The following is an 18,785-nucleotide window of genomic DNA, read 5'->3' as shown; positions in this document are numbered from 1 at the left end:
GTCTTTGTTGCGCGTTATCTGGAGACCCGGCTTCCAGCTCCGCAGCCGCCAGCCACCCCTATCCCAGGTGCGCGGCCACGCGGAGAGCAAGCGCGGCTTGCGCGCAGGCGCGAGGTGGAGGCGTCGCTCCTTGGTTGTGCTTTGCAGCCTGGCGTTCTCGAGGCCCCAAGTGGTTTTCCTTTGGCATCTTCTCCCCCTCGTTCCGCACTCAGGGTCGCCGGTGCCCCTTCTCCAGGCCCTTTCCATTCCCTTGCCCAGGCCTTGCCCCTCACAGCCCTACCCTCTGACCTTGCGTTGCACAATGCCAGGGCAAAGTCCCAGGGGTGTGAACCCCTGGGCGGGGACGGGCTGCGGCAGTGCGGGGAGCCGAGTCTGAGAGCTCGCAGTCGGCCCAGTCGGTCGGCTCCAGCCCCGCGAGTTCCCCGGGAGCTGCTGCCGCAAGCCCCCGCGCCGCTGGGCCCCGCCGCCAGGCCCGCCCGCTGCTCCCCTCCCAGGCAGCTGCCGCCGCCGCAGCTATGGCGGAAGTTCATAGACGTCAGCATGCCCGAGTTAAAGGAGAAGCCCCCGCGAAATCCTCCACACACAGACATGAGGAGAAGCTGGGGATGGCGTCGGCCGAAACGCTGACCGTGTTTCTGAAGCTGCTGGCCGCCGGCTTTTATGGCGTGAGCTCCTTCCTCATCGTGGTGGTCAACAAGAGCGTGCTCACCAATTACAGGTAGGGCCGAGGCGGCAGCGGCCGAGGCCGCGGAGAGGCGCGGGCGGCGGCGGCGGCGGCGGTGGCGGGACACCGGCTCCCTGGACTTTGGCTGCCAAAGTTAAAGCTGAACAAAGTTGGCCGGGAGCTGGGGAGGGCGGGCGGCTGACACGCGGCCCGGGCCGCGGAGCCGGCTGGGCGCCCCGGCCTGGCGATGGGGGTCCAGCGCCCGGCGCGCGTTGGGGGCCGCGTTCGGAATGCTCCTACCGGCCTTGCCCACCGAGCAGCGCCTGGGAAACCCTCCCCTTCAGAGCGCTGGAGTGAAGTTGCTCGGTGACCTGTTGGCCCCCGTGCGTGCCAGGCATGGATTGGAGTGCGGGATGCCTTCCCTCCTCTCCAGCCGGGGCCGGGGACCGGGGCTCCAGGGTTTCCGAATTCATGACAGCCTGTGGGGACGTGCGCGTCCTCAAGCCCTTTTAAAGCGAGCCTGATGCTGTCACTGGAACCCTGAGGCAGAAGCATTTCTGCTTTGAAGGCATGAAACCGTTTAAGAGACCCATATCTTCACTTCCTTAAAAAAAAAAAAAAAAAAAAAAAACAGTTGCAGGCAGCGGACTGAAATCGTAGAATGGGACCTGATTGAGGCAAGTGGCCGCCGGAGGCTACAAAAAGCAGCCGGGTTGGGTGCTACCCGCAGGGATTTTTCTCACTTGGATTAGAGGCTGACCTTAGTGTGTTTTGTATCAAGGTGCTTGTTCAGGTTGCCGGTATGCAAATTAAATTCGCCGACCTACGTTTGAGTTTTTCTGATTTTTTTTCTCTCTCTCTACCATTTTGTAGATTTCCCTCCTCACTATGTGTTGGACTTGGCCAGGTTAGTTGGAATCTTCACCATTGCGTTGGTTTATGGCCTTAGAACTTATGTGTGTGTGTGTGTCTTTATATGTGGAACAGTAAATCTGTGTTCTGTTTACAGATGGTGGCTACCGTGGCAGTTCTCTGGGTGGGAAAGACGCTCAGAGTCGTCAAGTTTCCTGACCTTGACAGCAATGTACCTCGAAAGGTAAATAAATAAATGAATAAATAGATAGATAGATAGATAAAACAATACCTTATTTTCAGAAAAGAAATCACTGCATATATTTTAATCAGTGCCTTGCATATTTTAAAATTGCCCTATCCAGAGTGAATATAATGAAGGTAAAGAATAAATGTTGTAATATGTATTTTTTTAAAGTTCTACAATCTATTTAAAATTAAGAGAGAAAAAAAAACCCCAAGAAACCATGTATTATTTTTTAATTAATGAACACTTTTGGGGGGGTACAGCAGTTTTGCGTTTTCTACATTTAATCTAGCCAGTGTGTTCTTCACTCATTATTCTTCGGGTTTATATTCTTATTCTTCTGTCTGCATCTGCTTGACTGCTCATGAAGTTCAAATGCATTTCCTTTTTCTGCTGACGTTAGAGCTGTGGGCTAATACATTATCATATTTTAAAGTAAACAATGTGTTTGTCCCACATGTTTGATCAAATTTATATTTGTCTCCCCCCCCCCCCATGCTCTCCCCTCTCTTTCTGCCATAGCAGTGCTGTTTATCCAGGAATAATGTTGTTTGAGCACTATATGGAGGGGCCAGAATTGTGTATGAAAACTAATCTTGTGTTTTAAAGGGAAATAATTTAATCATATAAACAAAACTGTTTCTGTTTGAAAGGCCCTGTTTTAGCTATCTTTATTATTGAGTTTTGTTATTCCTTTTTAAATTTTCTAGACGTTTCCACTACCTCTACTATATTTTGGGAACCAAATCACAGGACTGTTCAGCACAAAGAAACTGAAGTATGGATAACTTTATTTTACTAGTGAGGTTAATAAATGTATTTTTGAAACTGTACTTGAATGTTAAACACTTAACACATTGTTATTGATCTGAAATAAACGAAGGACGAGAAAGCTTTTATTACTAAATAATGATTACACTAAAGGTTTTAGTTCAAGCTCTTTAAAAAGAAAGGATTTTTGTTTTGGATTTTTACCCCCTAGTTTGATGATAGAAGTCTTAAAATGTTATGAAATGCTGTGGTAGGAGATTTTCATTATTTTCCCAGATCTATCATAGTAAAGGATATATACTAGGGAATTAAATTCTTTAATACAATTTGTGTATATTATATTTTTGACAGATTCCACAAGCAAAATCAGAGGGTGGATATGAGAACTTTTGTAGTTTTCCTTTTAACATGAGGTAGTTAAAATAACATAAAATGGAACCCTGATTTAAATATGATTAATATTTTACTCATGACTATATAACTGTAGAGGCAGTATAATCACTTTTAGAAAGAAGTTATAGCTCTCTACTCAATGACAACACTGTCTTATTATCCTCTAACCTCCCAATTGTTGGCTTGTCCACCTAAGGAATACAGTATGTATTGAGTGTATGTGATGTTAAAATTATACACACAAGGAAACCATTTAAAAGAAACCCATGGCTTCACCACTTCCATAGGAACTAAACCCCTGGCATACTTACTGGATGATTGTAAGGCAGAATAGGGAGATTTCTGAGGATCAGAGACAAAGTGTTGTTTACTTCTTTCTTTAGACACAAGAAACTTGACAGGATGACCATGATGACATCTCTGGAGAGGGTTCCATGGAAGTCAGATTTGTCATCCTTTTCCATTTCATACCCACCTAGAAAGAAATGCAGACCTGCTGCGAAGGCTGCTTAATAAGAGTTTTCTCTTTTTCATCTGTTGTCATCCATCCATTCATTCATTCACACCCTATCTTTGATTGGCAGCTAAATATAAGGCACTTGGCTCAGAGATGCCATATATTCTTAAATGGCTATATTACAAGAGGCTGTATGTTTCATCAATACAAGCAAAATACTCTCAGAATTTAGAGAAAGACAAAATTACTTCCACAAAAGGACAATTAAGGAATGTCTGGTGGAGTAAGATTATTGTAGATGTTATTTGGAGGGCCAGGAGTAGGAAGGGAGTACAGTAAAGAAAGGAGAAAGGGGTCTTTTTCTCTTAAAGACTAACATGGTTACTCTTCAGGGTGTGTAGTGTACATAATAAGTAAAATAAAGTGGATGTTACTAGTCTTTGTTAATAGATGTATGATCTTTACCATTTTAGAGTTAGTTTGCTGTTTCTTATTTCTAGTAGTTTTCTAAAAGCAACCCTTTCAGGCTTTCAAATAAGAATTTCTAGAGAGAAATAAGTGTTTAATTTAATCACAAATTAGTCAACATGGAATTTTCATAATGGAAGGAAAAGATTAGCATTATTTTAAAATACTAATTTTCAAACAGTTAAAAAATAAATTGTTAAACTATCTAATTATCTTTTTATTTTTAATTTTTTGCAGCTTGCCAATGTTTACAGTTCTGAGAAGGTTCTCCATCTTGTTTACAATGTTTGCTGAAGGAGTTTTACTCAAGTGAGCTAAATTTCTAATATATCTAGTCTTTAACAAAGTTCAATCACTTTGACAAGGTACCCAGCATAATAATTGTTTAATAAAAATATTAAAATTATTTGTCTGGCATCTACTTTATCTTTTAGAAAGTTTAAGCAACTTTATCTTTTGCTATAAGAATTGATAGTTTATGGAATCAATAATTGGGAAGGTTATGAATTGGAGTTTGAAACCTGTCTGAACATGAGATATACTTTCAGAAATTCTTACACCTACTCCTGCCACTGGGTGAAGCCTGGTTAGTGTAGTTTTTAAATAGTGTTCCTATCTTGGCTACTTTTACTACAAATGTGTTGACCTTTTCTATTTAAAGAAATCCTGATATGCTGAAATTCAAACTCAGTAATAACAAATGATAAGAATAATGAAAAAATTAGATATTTATGTAATAAAATAAGTTTTTGCTTCATCAAAGGGGTTCTTTTAAATATCCAATTACTTGGTAACATTTAAGATATGGATGTTTATAACTTCTTTTAAAAGAAAATATCTCTCTCTCTTTTTTTTTTTTTTGCCTATGTGTATGTATGTAAAATTTTTATTTTGTAGGAAGACTTTTTCTTGGAGTATTAAGATGACTGTATTTGCAATGATTATTGGAGCTTTTGTGGCTGCCAGGTAAGATGAGGGCCTATATAAACCTTTGAGTACATTAGAAATTACCAATAATTATTGATAATGATCAGTTACAATAAAGATAATTTTTATAGGCTAAGTAAGAATCATGTGTTTGAAGAATCCAAAAGACTTCAAATAGTTAAATATTCTTGGATTTGTTAAGATCAAGGCTAGTAAAATCAGGTTCTTGGGAGTCTTAAAAATTAAATTTATGTAATTTTGGATTTATCATGCTATCTTCTACTGATTGAGCACATACCATGTGCTACACAATATGTTTGACATTTTATACATATTATGTACTCACAACTCTGAAAGGCATGGATGTAATTTTTCTTTTTTATAGTTGAGGAAACTAAAACCTAAACTGAGTAACTTGCTGAAGGTCATATAGCTAGTAAACCACAGAACTGGCTGGAATTTGAATCTGTGCCTGACTCCAGAGCCCATATGTTTTTATAAACTATGTGGCTTTTTATTTTTACTTTGTATGCCGCTAAAGAAAACAGCGTCTCTGGAAAGGCAAGTGATAATGAATTATTTGTCTTGTGGAATAGTAAATAATAGAATTGCTTTATTTGACCTCAAGATATATCACGAATGCTATAACTTAGATAGTTTATTCAATTATTAAAGCTTTTTCCATTGTTCTTAAGTTTTAGTTTTCAAATGGATGGAGAAAATGTGTATCCAAAGACTCAGAAACTTAAAATGATGGCTAGAAGCCTTCTGCAACTTTGTACTCAGCCCAGGGCATGCATATATGGGATAGATAATGCTACAAATTCTGTCTGACATATATTTTATATTTGGGAGTTACAGTGTACCTTTTGGATTATCTCATTTACCTTCATTATATCCCTGTGGTATAGATGGGGAGAGGGGTGTGAGAAATGTAAGTCAAATTCTATTTTTCCCTAAATGTCCAGGTGAAATTTCATTGTTATTAAAAAGGGGGGGGGGGATAGAATAATTGGTTACTAGAATTTCATTATATAGCTAACTGCTTTTCCATCTAGACATTATTGCCTCCTTGGTGAAATATTCTATGTGATTCAAGTCCTGAAGCATTTTCTTGAAGCTGGTGGGATCCATAATTGAGCCAAACAATAGGAGTTCCTCAGAGAGCTAACTCTGGCCTGCAAAGTGTCTGAGGGGGATCGCTGTCTGGACCAGCCTTGTCTAATTAGAACCTTTACTTGGGAAAGAGATTGGGAGGAAGGGAGTCTGAAATTAGGGGACTGTCAGGCTGCTTGAAAGAAGAGGTATGCATTAGGCTAGTTCTGCCTAAAAATGCCATGGCATAGAACTCAGGAGTCTGGTTCCATGTAGTAGAATTTTAGATATAAATATGTAGTATCTTTGCAAAATCACAGAATTTGGAACCACTGTTTATCTAGAGTGTTAAAATGTGAAGGGATGCTTTTTTTAGATTTTCATTTATTCTGTTGAGTTTAATAAATTCTTATTTCTTCTAAATACTAGAATACTTCAGTTCCCCTAATGCCACTAAATATACCACATAGGTGCATTACACTATTATTTAAGTTTTTGAGTTCCTACTGTGTGCTTTTGGACAGTGTTGTAGCTTGATCTCACACTTCAGAAAAAATTCCACCTCATAGCCCAATCACCCATGTGAGGTAGCCTAATCTTTGGAAAATGACATGTTAACACTTCATCCTTTTGGTTTCCTTACCTGTAAAATTGAGCTCTTATGCCTTCTGCCTGCCTCAGATGTAGAGTAATAGCAAATTTGGCTGCTTGTTATTGTTGTCTGATTTTGAATTCAGAGCAGTGTGCTATTTAACTGACATGATTATTTATTGCTAATGATTTTAAGTGTTAGTGCTTCTCATTTCTGAAGACTCTGTTGAGTATAAAATTGTAATTTATAGCTAGAAATCAAGAAATACTAGTAATTGATAAAATGCCTAATGTTCATGTACCTAGATAAGAAAATGTTCTTGCAAATACTGTATTCAGACCTATTTCAAATTAAATGCATGTTCTTTGAAGGTAATTTGTTATTGAAGTGTTGTTTATGTTTTGCAGCTCTGACTTGGCATTTGATCTGGAAGGATATGTTTTTATTCTGATAAACGATGTCCTGACAGCAGCAAATGGTGCATACGTAAAACAAAAATTAGATTCAAAGGTAGGTGGCAATCTAAAGTTTATTTAAGAGATGTTTACTAATGTTGGGGATGATGATGTCAATTCATCAGGGAAAAAGCAGGGAAGAAAGAAAAATACTTAGGAGGGTTGGGAAAGAAACAGAGGACCTCTGAGGGTAGAGAGAAGTGTCATAAATGTTCATGGCTGTATTGTAGAGGATTTGGTGAGGGACCTGGGCAAGAAAGAAATACCTGGGAGCCCTTGAGCAGATTTGAGGAGAAGTGATGTTGGAAAGGGCTGCAGAAAAAGAATGGACTTTGTGTATTTGTCATACAAATAATGGGCAACTTTAGAGAGCATTAGGAGCTTTCTCTCTCGGGGGCAACACCAAGTTGCCTGGCCTAGATCTCATAAACATGAACTTCATATACCCAGCTCTTTTCTCTCAACATGCAGCATGCACACAAAGGCTTTAAAGATATTTGTTGTTAGTTTGTCTATTCTATACTTTTTTTCACTATATACTTTGAATATAGACACACTAAATTTTATTTTTAAACCAAGTCAGATCATCAGAAAGCTGAGGATTTGAGCCACATTGCTTTACTACATTACAATATACTTGTAAGATTGCATTATTATAAGAAGAAGCTATATGGAACTGAGCTTTATATGTCACAGAGTTGTTATTGAAGGAATTTTCCTTTATATCATGATGTATCCTATATGAGGTCCCACATGAGATATTTATTTTAGATGTTACCATGGTTTTTCCTGAATAGCTGGTGTATTTTATCTCATTGTAACTGACCAGGGCTTTATCTTGTTTTCCAGCCCATGTTTTCTCTTTAGTCAGATGACCTTATCTGCTTAGTTTTTCGTCTGCTCTATTATATGTGCAGTGTTCCTGAAACTATTTCAGGTCCTTTTTTGGAGTTCAGATCATAAGTACTAATGCCTCCCTACTCTTTAGTAGTATTAGTATTGAGTTTGTATCGTCTTCGCAAGGTGCTTTGCCTTCTCCAGAAAGAACTGAAAAACGCATGGCCATCCCAATAGCTCTTATCGTCAGAATATGTTTATTTATTTTTTAAAAAAGATTTTATTTATTTCTTTTGAGAGAGAGAGGGGAAGAGAGGGAGAGAAACATTGATGTGTGAAAGGTACATCGATTGGTTGCCTCTCTCATGCCCCCAACTGGGGACCTGGCCTGCAACCCAGGCATGTGTCCTGACTGGGAATCGAACCAGTGACCTTTTGTGCGCAGGCTGGCACTCAATCCACTGAGACACTTTAGCCAGAGCTAGAATGTTTATTTTTAATATCCTTGAAAAACTAGAGACAGTATAGATCTATTTCCAACAAATTTTCTTTAAACATACTTTTTATGTCTTGTTCTCCATGTACTTGCCTTGACAACTCCATATGATGATTGCATTTTATAGAAGCTACTATTAAAAATTTTTATCTTAAGAAAAGGGACCAGTTAGAAATTTAGTTTTGTCCCGCTTCTTCTTTTTTTCCCCCTGCAGCCCATTTGTTGCCTTGGAAAATAGGTATGGATAGTAACATTTAATTTATCCAACAGCCTCAGTTGTCTTAATAGTACTAATATAGTTTTTCTGTGATGACGGAAATATTCTATATATCTGCTGTCCATTAACAGTAACCGCTAGCCACATGTGGCTGTTGAGCACTTGGTAAGTGACTGGTACAACTAAGGAACTGAATTAGTAGTTTAATGTAATTATAATTAAATTGAAATAGCTGCATATGACTAGTGGCTGCCACATTGAACAGCAGAGTCTAGAGTATATCCCAGAACCTAGAAAAAAGCAAAGATGGCTTCTGAGTATTTTATTTCCAGGGGAGCCCTTTAGTTTCTTACTCAGAAATGACTTGCAGCTTAACTTGTATGAGACCCTGTAAGCATGTTGATCTGCTTTTCATAGTTCCCGGATTAGGATCAACAAACTAGAGGATGGAATTCTATTTAGAGGCAGAGAGAGACTTACCAGCAGTATAAAAGGTCAGCTAAAAACAAGAGAAACAAACAGAAAAACTATAAAAATCAGATGAAAGGACTCAGAAATGATTCAGGGGCTATTACACAGCATTCAGGGAAAAACCATATAAGAACACAATGTAATAACGCATGTTTATGATGATGTCCTAAGTTAAATTTTAGTCTGTACTCTCTCTTAAGAAGGAAAGGTAAAAGATACTCAAAACAGTTAAAATGTGGAAAGAAAAACAGAACAGTTTGGTATTTACGTTTTTGGCATTTGTCAGTTGTTTGAATGGTGTGTGTGTGTGTGTGCTTTGGGTCGTGTGTAGGCATCCTCTTTAAGAGATGGATAACACTCATGTCTAGCTGACTGGGTACTTGTTGTTTAAGGCTGTTTTGTCCTATGGCTTTTTCTTGTTGCCTTAGAAATGAAGTGTGTCTTGTCACTGATGGTTGTGGTGTCCATAAGCAATCAGTTTTTTGGTTGATCCAAGAGGCAGTAAGGTCTCATGGAGAAGCTTTTAATAAATCAAGAGTTTTATTACCTATAATTTCAGATCTGCTTATAATCGTGGTCCTTCGGGCATGAGTCATGTGGCATAAAAACTTAGTGCTGCATTTCAGACATTGATGCAGCTATTGAGTTTAAAACATTTTTTACTTTAAAGAAATCACACAACTAATACATATTTGTAATAGAGGTTGTAGGAAGCATAGATAAGCAAGAGGAAGAAAGTATAAATCTTCCTTACTTCTGCCATCAGGTGAGAAGCACTGTTTTGGTGGATATCCTTTAGTATGTGTGTGTGTGCATGTATACACTCTGTGTAAAATTTTAGAAGAGCAATGATAGATGTTTTCTAATCTATATTTTTTGTCTAGCTCTGTTTCACGAACGCCTTTTAGTGTTATTAAACATTTTTAGTGGCTGCATAATATTTCATTGTATGGTTACATAATAGTCTAGTCAACTAGTTTTCTGTTGTTGGATATTTCTTTCCAGTCTTTCAAAGCTTCTTTTGAGAAGGTAGTTTGATTTTTTTTTACATAATTCAGTGATCTTTCAGTCCCAGAAGTTAGGCAAATATCATGTTCCTATCCTCACTACGGCTTCACCCCACTGGCCTCCCCACCCCTCACTGTCCCAACTCTAGCCTACTTTTTCTGGTGACTCTGCATCCTCATGAATGTCCCAGAAGTGTGTGAGTCAGAGTTAGACCCAGAGTTCTCATAGGCTCCCTGTGTTTGAAGATGCGTGTGGTCCTTCATTGCTCTCTGGTAGCCGAGGTTACAACTAATCATACTATGTTTTAGGAATTGTAGGTATAATAACCTTAATTTTTAATGCCCTTCACATACACATTTTCAGAAATACTTCACTGGAAAGTTATGTCTGTGTTGGTGTAGGTGTGAGTCTGTGTGTCTGGATCTTTTAAATGGCACTCTGTTATGATTCTGAAAGCCCAAACTAACCTGATGACTTTTGATTCAGTTCTGGAAAGGGAAGGTCTGTGGGAGGTATTTTTATAGAGATGTGTGTATCTGTTCAAAATAACCTCCTTCCTAATTACTTTTTAAAAGCAACAGTTGATTTCATTTTTATTTCTCTGATCTTAAATACTCAAGGAATTTATTTTACATAAATTTAACAACTTATAAGTCTGTTTTTTTCTTTTGAAAGCCTAGACTATTTCTTTATGTTTGAAAACTTCTGACTTGCCTAATTTGCTGCATATATTGTGAGGGAGGAGTGTGTCTGTGTGTATGATGAGGGGTGGTACTTTATATAGGGTTTTGTATATCTGTTTGCTAGAACCAAATGAAACACCTAATTATTTACTATCCTAGGAGCTGGGAAAATATGGTCTTCTCTATTACAATGCACTATTTATGATTCTGCCCACCCTGGCCATTGCATATTTTACAGGAGATGCACAAAAGGTAGGACTTTCTAACTATGGTTTAATGGCTTATGTTATTTAATTGTATTGTTATTTATAACCAAAAAATAAATGGTGGGACTGTTAAATAATGTGCTTATTAAGTGACCAAAAACTGATCATTTACTTTTTACTTGCTAATGTCATGGTAACCTTTTTTCTTGGCATAGGTATTGGATAGTGCTAAAGTGGCCCAAAATAGCTCTGGCTGTCAACATAAAAATAGTGCACACCAACTAGCCTCCGTTTCTTATGTCCCAGAAGGATGAGGGAAGGGAATTTTTACATTTCTACTGAACTATAAAATGGTAGCAAATTCTCCTTGAAAAATAAAAAATCTTGAAATAGTAGAATTCTTCAAACGTAAGCAAAATTCTAGGCATCACTAGAACCTCTATGTTTTGGTGTAAAATTTGTCACCCTGGCTTAAATCCTAACCTGGTTTTTTTCCTCAGGAGATATTTAGCACTGTGTGGTGACTTAATCATATAAATAGCAAATAATATAATAATTTACTCATTGTCTGCAAATCTTTAGCTAAATAAATCCAAAATAAAGGAACAAAATAAATCCAAACAAGAGTTGTTTTTTTTTCCCCTAAAACAAGCCCATATTCATAGGCAAAAAATTGATACCATTTTGTTAGAATTCGCAAACTCTGTAAGTGGAAATCTAGAATTCTACTGAGGATTTTTGTACTGAGATTCCTTCTAGTGATTCCCCCGGCTAGTAGTTTCTCAGAATAGATGTGTTGGGTATTTACTCTAATAACAGTGACAATTCACACAAATCATTGGGAGCCAAAATAAATTTTTGAAAGTAGTTAAAAAAATTGCTCTTGAGTCAAAGGTAGGAGAAGACTGACTGCTTATGAAGCTGTTTCTTTTTCTTTTTTTTTTCATCAAGAACTTTCTTTGAAAAAACTGGCTTAGCTCACCTTGAACATGTGTAACTATTTTAAATGAACTGTGTGATCTGGCTGCCAGCAGGCTTACAAATGACACCAAAGTAGGAAATGCAACTATTACTCTAATAAAATACATATTTTGTAGCTGCAAAAAAAGTGGGAAGAGAAACTAACATTTATTGAGTTCCTATTATGTGCTAGTCACTTTGTTATATAATGTAGTATTCATAACAGCTTTAGAAAGTTTGAATTATCTGTATTTTGTCAATGTGGAAATAAAGGTTCAGAGAGACTCACTAGCTTAATGTCACATTGTCTGTGGGTGGTAGCGTCAGGATTTAAATCCTAGCTTGATTCCAAAGGCCGTGGTCTTTCCACGGTGTTCTGCTTTCTTCTAGCAGACTCTGGCAGAAACAACCCTTACTCCTTAGCTTTGAGGCAAGAACCTAATGTAAAATAACCAGGCCCCTCTTGGCAACACAGACGATTCCAAATCTTGAAGCCAATCTGTACATGAGAAAGCTGGAAGGATTAATGTATCTAGGTTATTCTACACATTTGGCAAATACAGAATTGTCATTAACTTGAAACACTGACTAGTAGCTACTTGCAAAAATTGAACCAAAGGAGAACTTTCTTCATTCCAGAGTGATTATCATTTAACTAGAAGTTACGTGCATATTTCATGCATATTTCATAGTTCAATAACACATTTCATTGGAAATGCTTCAGTATAATAAGAATGTTTACTGATTGTGGAAAAATTACTTTGTCACCTATATTAGGATGAGATTTTAGATTTTCCTCTTATTCTTCTTTTTTTAAGTAGAGGAGTGAAATTTGAGTACTTTTTTCCCCCCCTGTGAGATGCCAGGCAAAGGACAAGAAAGATTTATTTTGGAAGAATAATGGTTCATCTAAACTTTCAAGTTGGGATGATAAACTAATTATCATCCCAATTATGGAAACTGAACTCATTGTCTTGTAATGAAACTCTCTCAGTATTTTGGGTCTTACATATTTGTTCCTTCTCACTCTTACTATCATAGTAATATGGTTCCTAATAACACATTATTGGGCCGTGGATGGACTCACCGGCTGGCAGTCTTCCAATCCGTGATCTTTTTCTTACACTCTCTCCTTAACCTACTGTCCTTCTAACATTCTCAGATAGTTAAGGGCTGTTGTGTGTCTTACAGTGTTAGGCTCAGGTGATAAGAAAAAGATGAGTTAGGCGGTATTCTTACCTTTGAGAACCATACAGTCACCTTGTGGAGCAGACCTGTCATCAGAGCAATAAACAATTATAGGTTTTGTGGGAGAAATGTTTTGGGTGCATTGTGGGGTATACAGTGGAAGAGGGTCGACTCTGTTTCCTTGTTGGGGATGGAATGCTTTGGGGAGCTTTGGCTATGCACTGAATTAAAATGTAAGTGATATGAATAATCAGTGTTGTTTTGGTAGGTTATGAATTAAATTTGAAACTTAGAAGTGAGAATTCTAAGTTTGACTCTGTTTTTAAACTTCTGAGAATTAAGTTTGATTCAGATTAGTATTTCTGAGTATCTTCCTTGTGCTAAGAAAGCCCCGTGCTAAGTCCTCTTGGGAATATATGAGAAATAGAACCTAGTTTTTGCCACACAAGGAAGTCATTTGTTAGTCTACAGAGATGGTGTAAGATCTAGTACCAAAGTGCATGTCCATCAGTCACAACTATAGGTCAGATTAGGAAGAAATTTATGTGACTTGAATATCAAGCAAGGTTGGCTTTTTTAAGGAGATGTGGCTTGGTTTTTTTAATATGCCAAACGCAACAAGTAATACCTGTTCTAGGGGATGTTGTCGAGCTATAACTTAGAGAGGTGGTTGAGTGGTTTGCTTTTATTAACCAGCACAGAAACAGTGAGTGGAAGCCATAGACAGTGTAATGTGTCCAAGAGGCTCACAGATGCAACCTACAAGAGTTGCCATTTATTCGTTCCACTGGAACGTTCAGTCTCATGGTAGTCAGTGGGCTGTTTGTCTGAAGTTTGGCAAAAAGAGTTCACATTAAAGAGTGAGATATGTGGCAGGATTTCAGGTAAGAGTTTCCTTGTAAGTCAGGTTCATTTTCAGTGTATATCTTTCCAACCTGTGCTTTTTGTCCAAACTGTGTATACCTATACATGGATAGGCATTCATATATGTGCATGCATTTTTTAAAGAATGGGTCCTTTTTCATGTGACAGTTTATCTTTAAGTAAAGCTGTTCCCATATTAACAATGTGGGCCTACTTCTGGCCTTTGGTAATACTTTCCCTATAGGTTATGATACCTTGTGCCTGACAAGATGCTCTCACATAAGTTATTTTCCCTGACCCTCATTGTATACCTGTGAGGTAGGTTGTTATCTGATTTATAGAGGTTAAGGACATACTTAAGGTTGCACAGTGGCAGAGCTTAGAACTAGAGCCTGTCTGTGTGACTCCAAAGAGCTCCCTTGCTGCTTGCCTGACTATATCTCTGCTCCCTCCCTGACTTATATTTTCTGCTGTTTGGGACATTCATGCAGGGCTTACCTACAGAAGCAGCTATTGAATGTGAGAAACACCTGAGGGTAGTATTAGATATGGAGTCTCTGCAGCTCAGCCTTGTCGTTACTTAATTTTTTAACAAATAATCATATTTCTTTCATTCACTGAATATTTATTAAGTGTTTGTTATGTGTCAGGTGCTGTTCTAAGTTAAAAAAAAAAAATACGCATTGCTGCTTTAAAGGAACTTGTGTTCCAGTGTGGTGAGATAGACTCATAATTGTATAATAACACAGCTACAACGAGAACTAAGGTGAGGAGAGTGATTGGAGAAGTCCTGTTTTGGGTAAGATGGTTAGGGAAAGCATCTTTGTGAATTTCATTTGAGCAGACACTCAGTAGGACTGAGAGACCAATTTCTGAAGGACCAGACTCTTTGGTATGGTTAGAAGGAGGAAATCAAAGACTTCAGAAACTTTAGAAAAGACATTAGCATCTGGTTCACGCCTCTTATTTCACAGATGAGGAAACTGGGGCCCAAAGAGGGCTCAGTACTAGAACTGAGATTTCCTGACTCTATGACTATTGCTGTCACACTTCCCACCATAGCACACCCTGCTTCCTTCTAAGTTGGGGCCAGTGTTAAATACAGGAATTTGAAATTTACTCTGCAGATAGTGACAGATCCCTAAAATAAGTGGTATAGGAGAGAGACTTTGGGGCCAGAAGGCAGAAGGCAGAAGGCCAGCAGTCTCTAATTCTTTTTCTGACCATGGTCTGACTTTGGACAGGACCCTTCTCCTACGTTGCTTTGTCATGTGTAAACAGAGTAGGTGGATCAGGTAGGGCCCTTTCCAGGGCCAAGACAGAGTTTCTGAGAAGTAGAAGGCATGCTGGTGTGAAGATGAGGCTGCTATTCTGACTCCTGACAACCAGAGCTGATAAACTATTCTCATCTGTTGGGCTCCTGGCTTTCCTGACCCAGATCTGTTTGCATGGAAGCTCTTTATGTGTTGAATGAAAAGATCTCTAAGATAAATTGTTAAATGAAAAAGCACAGTGTAAAACAGTGCACATGATATGCTACCTTTTGAGTAAAATGAAAACTGTAAGAATATAGTTACACATACATTTTATTCACTATTTAAGTAAATAAACTGGAACATACATGAAAGTAATGAAGTAACCACCAGTGTGTGTGTGTGTGTGTGTGTTTGAGTGAGAGAGAGAGAGAAAGAAAGAGAGAGAACACAGGGTGGGTGTGAAGGAGGAGTATGAAACTTTCCTCTGCCCTGCAAGGTTCTTTTAGCTGGTCTGATAATTAAAGCTACATGAGACAGATTAACAAGAGAAAATAGCAAAGTTTAATTATATATATGTGGGAACCCCACACACATGTGAGGTTCAGGGACAGAAAGTTAGAATGAGGCATATATGACATTCTGATGCAGGGATAAGGAACTGCACTTTGGGACTTAAGATGAAAGTCATTGCAGGTTGATAAGAAGAACACATGTTTAATAATTAGTAGTCTGCTTTACTATATAGATAGGTTGAAACAGCTCTGATAATCTCTTATCGGTCAGGCCCTTAATTTAAAATTTTCTAGGTAGTTAAGGGAGGAGGGATGAAAATTTTTCTTCAACCTGCCAGGGTATCAGTTGCCTTTAGTACAAAATAAACTATACCACAGAGGCACATCTTTGGGTGACTTGTCCTGAATCCCTACATAGGTAACAGGAAGGGGTGGGGGACTCTGTTATTTATCTTTTTATAAATTTTGATTGTATAACCATGTGATTGTATTTTAAATTATATTTAATAAAAGTAACAAGAAAAGTATAAATTTTATTTTTAATTTTAAAATAAATAATGGCTATCCAGTGATGAACCCTAAATTTTAAAATAACTGGGGGAGGTGAGACAAATTAACTTACTCTCATTATTCAGATTTGCATACTCTTGACCTAGGATGCAAATTGAAGCAAAATCATATCCAAATTATTTTTCTCCAAATACCAGTGTTAACCTTAGTAGGCAGGGGAGGGAAAATTTCCTTTGTTAGCACAGGAATCCAATAAGAGGGGTTAGGACAGGAATCCAATAAGAAGGCTCTGAAAGGTCAGCTCCCAGGGAGGCAGGAGTTATACAAAGCAGTAATGGGGTTGACACAGCCTTTAAGCAAGAATGGAAGGCCAAGGAAGAAAAAACTAAATTACCGTAAGAATTAAAAGGGAAGATTCAATTGAACAACTCATCCCAGTGAGCATATCCTATTGTACAAGTAGTTGCAAAGCATTCTGAGAAACCAAACTAGTGTGTGTGTGTGTAATTTTTTTAAAGTTTATTCGAATCTCGGAGTCCTGGGTTTACCAGAAACCAAGGAACCAATATTTCAGCATTTAGTTTTTTAAAACATATGTTTTCTAACTTTAAAAGATTCTCCTTAAAAAACAAACTGTATCGTGCAAAAGTCAGCTTTACTGTTAAAGAAGATACCTAGTTAACTAGCTAAAGGCGGGGCAACCATCATTTGACTAATGACTCCCAGAGTGTCAGTTAGGACAGGCTGTGTTTAAACTTGTTAGTTGCTGCCTCCAAAAGGGAATGTCTGCAGCACAAAGCCAGTGATTCACAGCGTCCCAGGAATTGGAGCCTGGCCTTTGGACAGCATACCCTGCTAGGTGTTCTCATGTAGGGATGGAAGAACAAACCCCTTGCTGTAGATCTTACAAGGCCAGTACTGTAGGCACTGGTACATTGTATAATGTCTTCATTATTTAACTTGTTCAATTATATGGCTCAGATGAGTTTTACAGGAAAACTTGCTGCACAAATCATCTAGCTAAAGGTGTCTCTTAATAAGCATTACTGACTAAATAAGAATTTTTAGGCTATTGCTTTAGCCTCTCCAAAGTTGCTCCTCTTTTCTGGATCACTCTTTGGACCATCAAGACTGATTCCAACCCTGAATCATTCTTTCCACTTGGAGACAGATCCTTTCTACCTTCTGGATCTTGGTATTTTCATATATATAACAAGAATGTTGAATCAGCTATTGCCCAGTTATGAATGATTAGATCTTTGTCTGTATATCGTGTTATTGACAATGTAATATTTTTAGCTATTCTCACCTTTGAGGATATTTCTTTTTCAAATAAAAGTGACTTGTTGGTAAGCTGGAGTGTGTAGTTTTGCCATGAGACACAGATTTTCCATAGATGGGAAAGCCTAGTTAGCAGAGGTAGTGAAGATACCTGAGTCCCAATTCCTTGTCTGAGCTAGGAGTAGAAGGCATAGTAGTTGTGGCACATGGTTACAGTAATGCAGAGAACCAAGCAGGTAACCCAGGATTGCTTTCCCAAGGTGGGGAGAGAACCATGCAGAGCATTTGCACCACTGACATTATCTTTGGTTTTAGCATGTTTCCGGCAGTTAACTTTTTAAGGTAAGGATTCGGTTTCATTCAACATAGTGTTTTTGAGAAATAATTCTAAAAATTGAATTGTTATCATTCATCAACCATTATTTTTAGACTTTATACTAAGTCAGGAGGTATCAAAACATATAAGAAAATGTCTCAGTTATGATTGGGAATTTATTTCCTATCTCAAGTAAATTGACTACTCTGTGCTTATGTCATTTTCCCGAGAGTGAGAATGGTTGCATCTTATACTAAAGTGCACGTTGGAATGATTTCATTAGATTAGGGGAAGGGGTGGTGAATCGGTGCTGCCATCATGCACTCCTTGTAGATATGACCACGTAGTCATAGCACTTTTTGCTAAGCCTAGACATAGCCTCAGATTGTTCACCAAGATTGTGGTCCAGACACCCAGAATCCGTCGATCAGTGTATATAATAACTGACATCACTCATTGGGGATAAGGCAAATCTGATTATACCCCTAGACTAGATTCTGTTGGTTGTGTTATTGATTATATAGTGTTAATGCCTAATATTACTTAGATACTCCCTTTCTCTCTTAATTTCCTTAATGGAAGCAACTAAAGAACACCTTTTTTTGTTAAACTTTTTCCAAATATTTTTATTTAAGTAGAAGTCTCATTCAAACCAAATGCCTAATTTTAGGAAGTTCATATAACCCATTTGCCTGCTGGTTATGCCACATTCTTTTCACGCCTGTGGTGCATATTGGCCTGTGGTATTTACATTACTCCCACCAGCTCCTAGACCTGGAGACTTGGTTCAAAACAGAAGGTAATCTAAGAAAGCATTTCTGTATATTCAATCTGTAATCACAGCCACCACTCAGCCAGTATTGAAGATTGCAGGCCATGTGGCAAAGAGCCCATCCAGTTCTGTCACACAGAATGAACAAGCAGGTCATTTTCTTTATTCTTCTCTAGAGGCAGAAATTTTGTTTAAAAATCTTCCCCCTGATTAACAGTGAACATGTTCAGTGTGACATATGTCTTAAAAGAAAAATTTGCCTGCAAATCTATAATTGAGAGGTAATG

At 38.2% G+C, this 18,785-nt stretch overlaps 1 protein-coding gene across 2 annotated transcripts in view; it reads left to right on the top strand.

Annotated features, from left to right (window-relative positions):
• The first annotated feature begins 327 nt into the window (after nucleotides 1-327).
• Nucleotides 328-18,785, top strand: part of SLC35D1 (solute carrier family 35 member D1) — a 58,712-nt gene continuing 40,254 nt past the window's right edge. Inside the window, exons 1-8 of one of the 2 annotated variants that reach the window (XM_090269586.1) lie at nucleotides 328-718; nucleotides 1,538-1,571; nucleotides 1,674-1,760; nucleotides 2,474-2,541; nucleotides 4,090-4,161; nucleotides 4,750-4,818; nucleotides 6,874-6,976; nucleotides 10,793-10,885. In XM_090269586.1, the coding sequence (XP_090125712.1) occupies nucleotides 516-718; nucleotides 1,538-1,571; nucleotides 1,674-1,760; nucleotides 2,474-2,541; nucleotides 4,090-4,161; nucleotides 4,750-4,818; nucleotides 6,874-6,976; nucleotides 10,793-10,885 (729 nt within the window). In that variant the 5' untranslated portion in view covers nucleotides 328-515. The remainder of the gene's footprint in view (nucleotides 719-1,537; nucleotides 1,572-1,673; nucleotides 1,761-2,473; nucleotides 2,542-4,089; nucleotides 4,162-4,749; nucleotides 4,819-6,873; nucleotides 6,977-10,792; nucleotides 10,886-18,785) is intronic. The other variant, XM_090269585.1, reaches the window with a different exon arrangement.

The sequence above is a fragment of the Furipterus horrens genome, unplaced genomic scaffold (genome assembly GCF_987537825.1).
Source record: "Furipterus horrens unplaced genomic scaffold, mFurHor1.1.pri manual_scaffold_3, whole genome shotgun sequence".
In the NCBI taxonomy this organism is placed as follows: Eukaryota; Metazoa; Chordata; class Mammalia; order Chiroptera; family Furipteridae; genus Furipterus; species Furipterus horrens.
The sequence above is the reverse complement of the archived record's forward strand: the minus strand, read 5'-3'. Positions and strand labels throughout refer to the sequence as shown.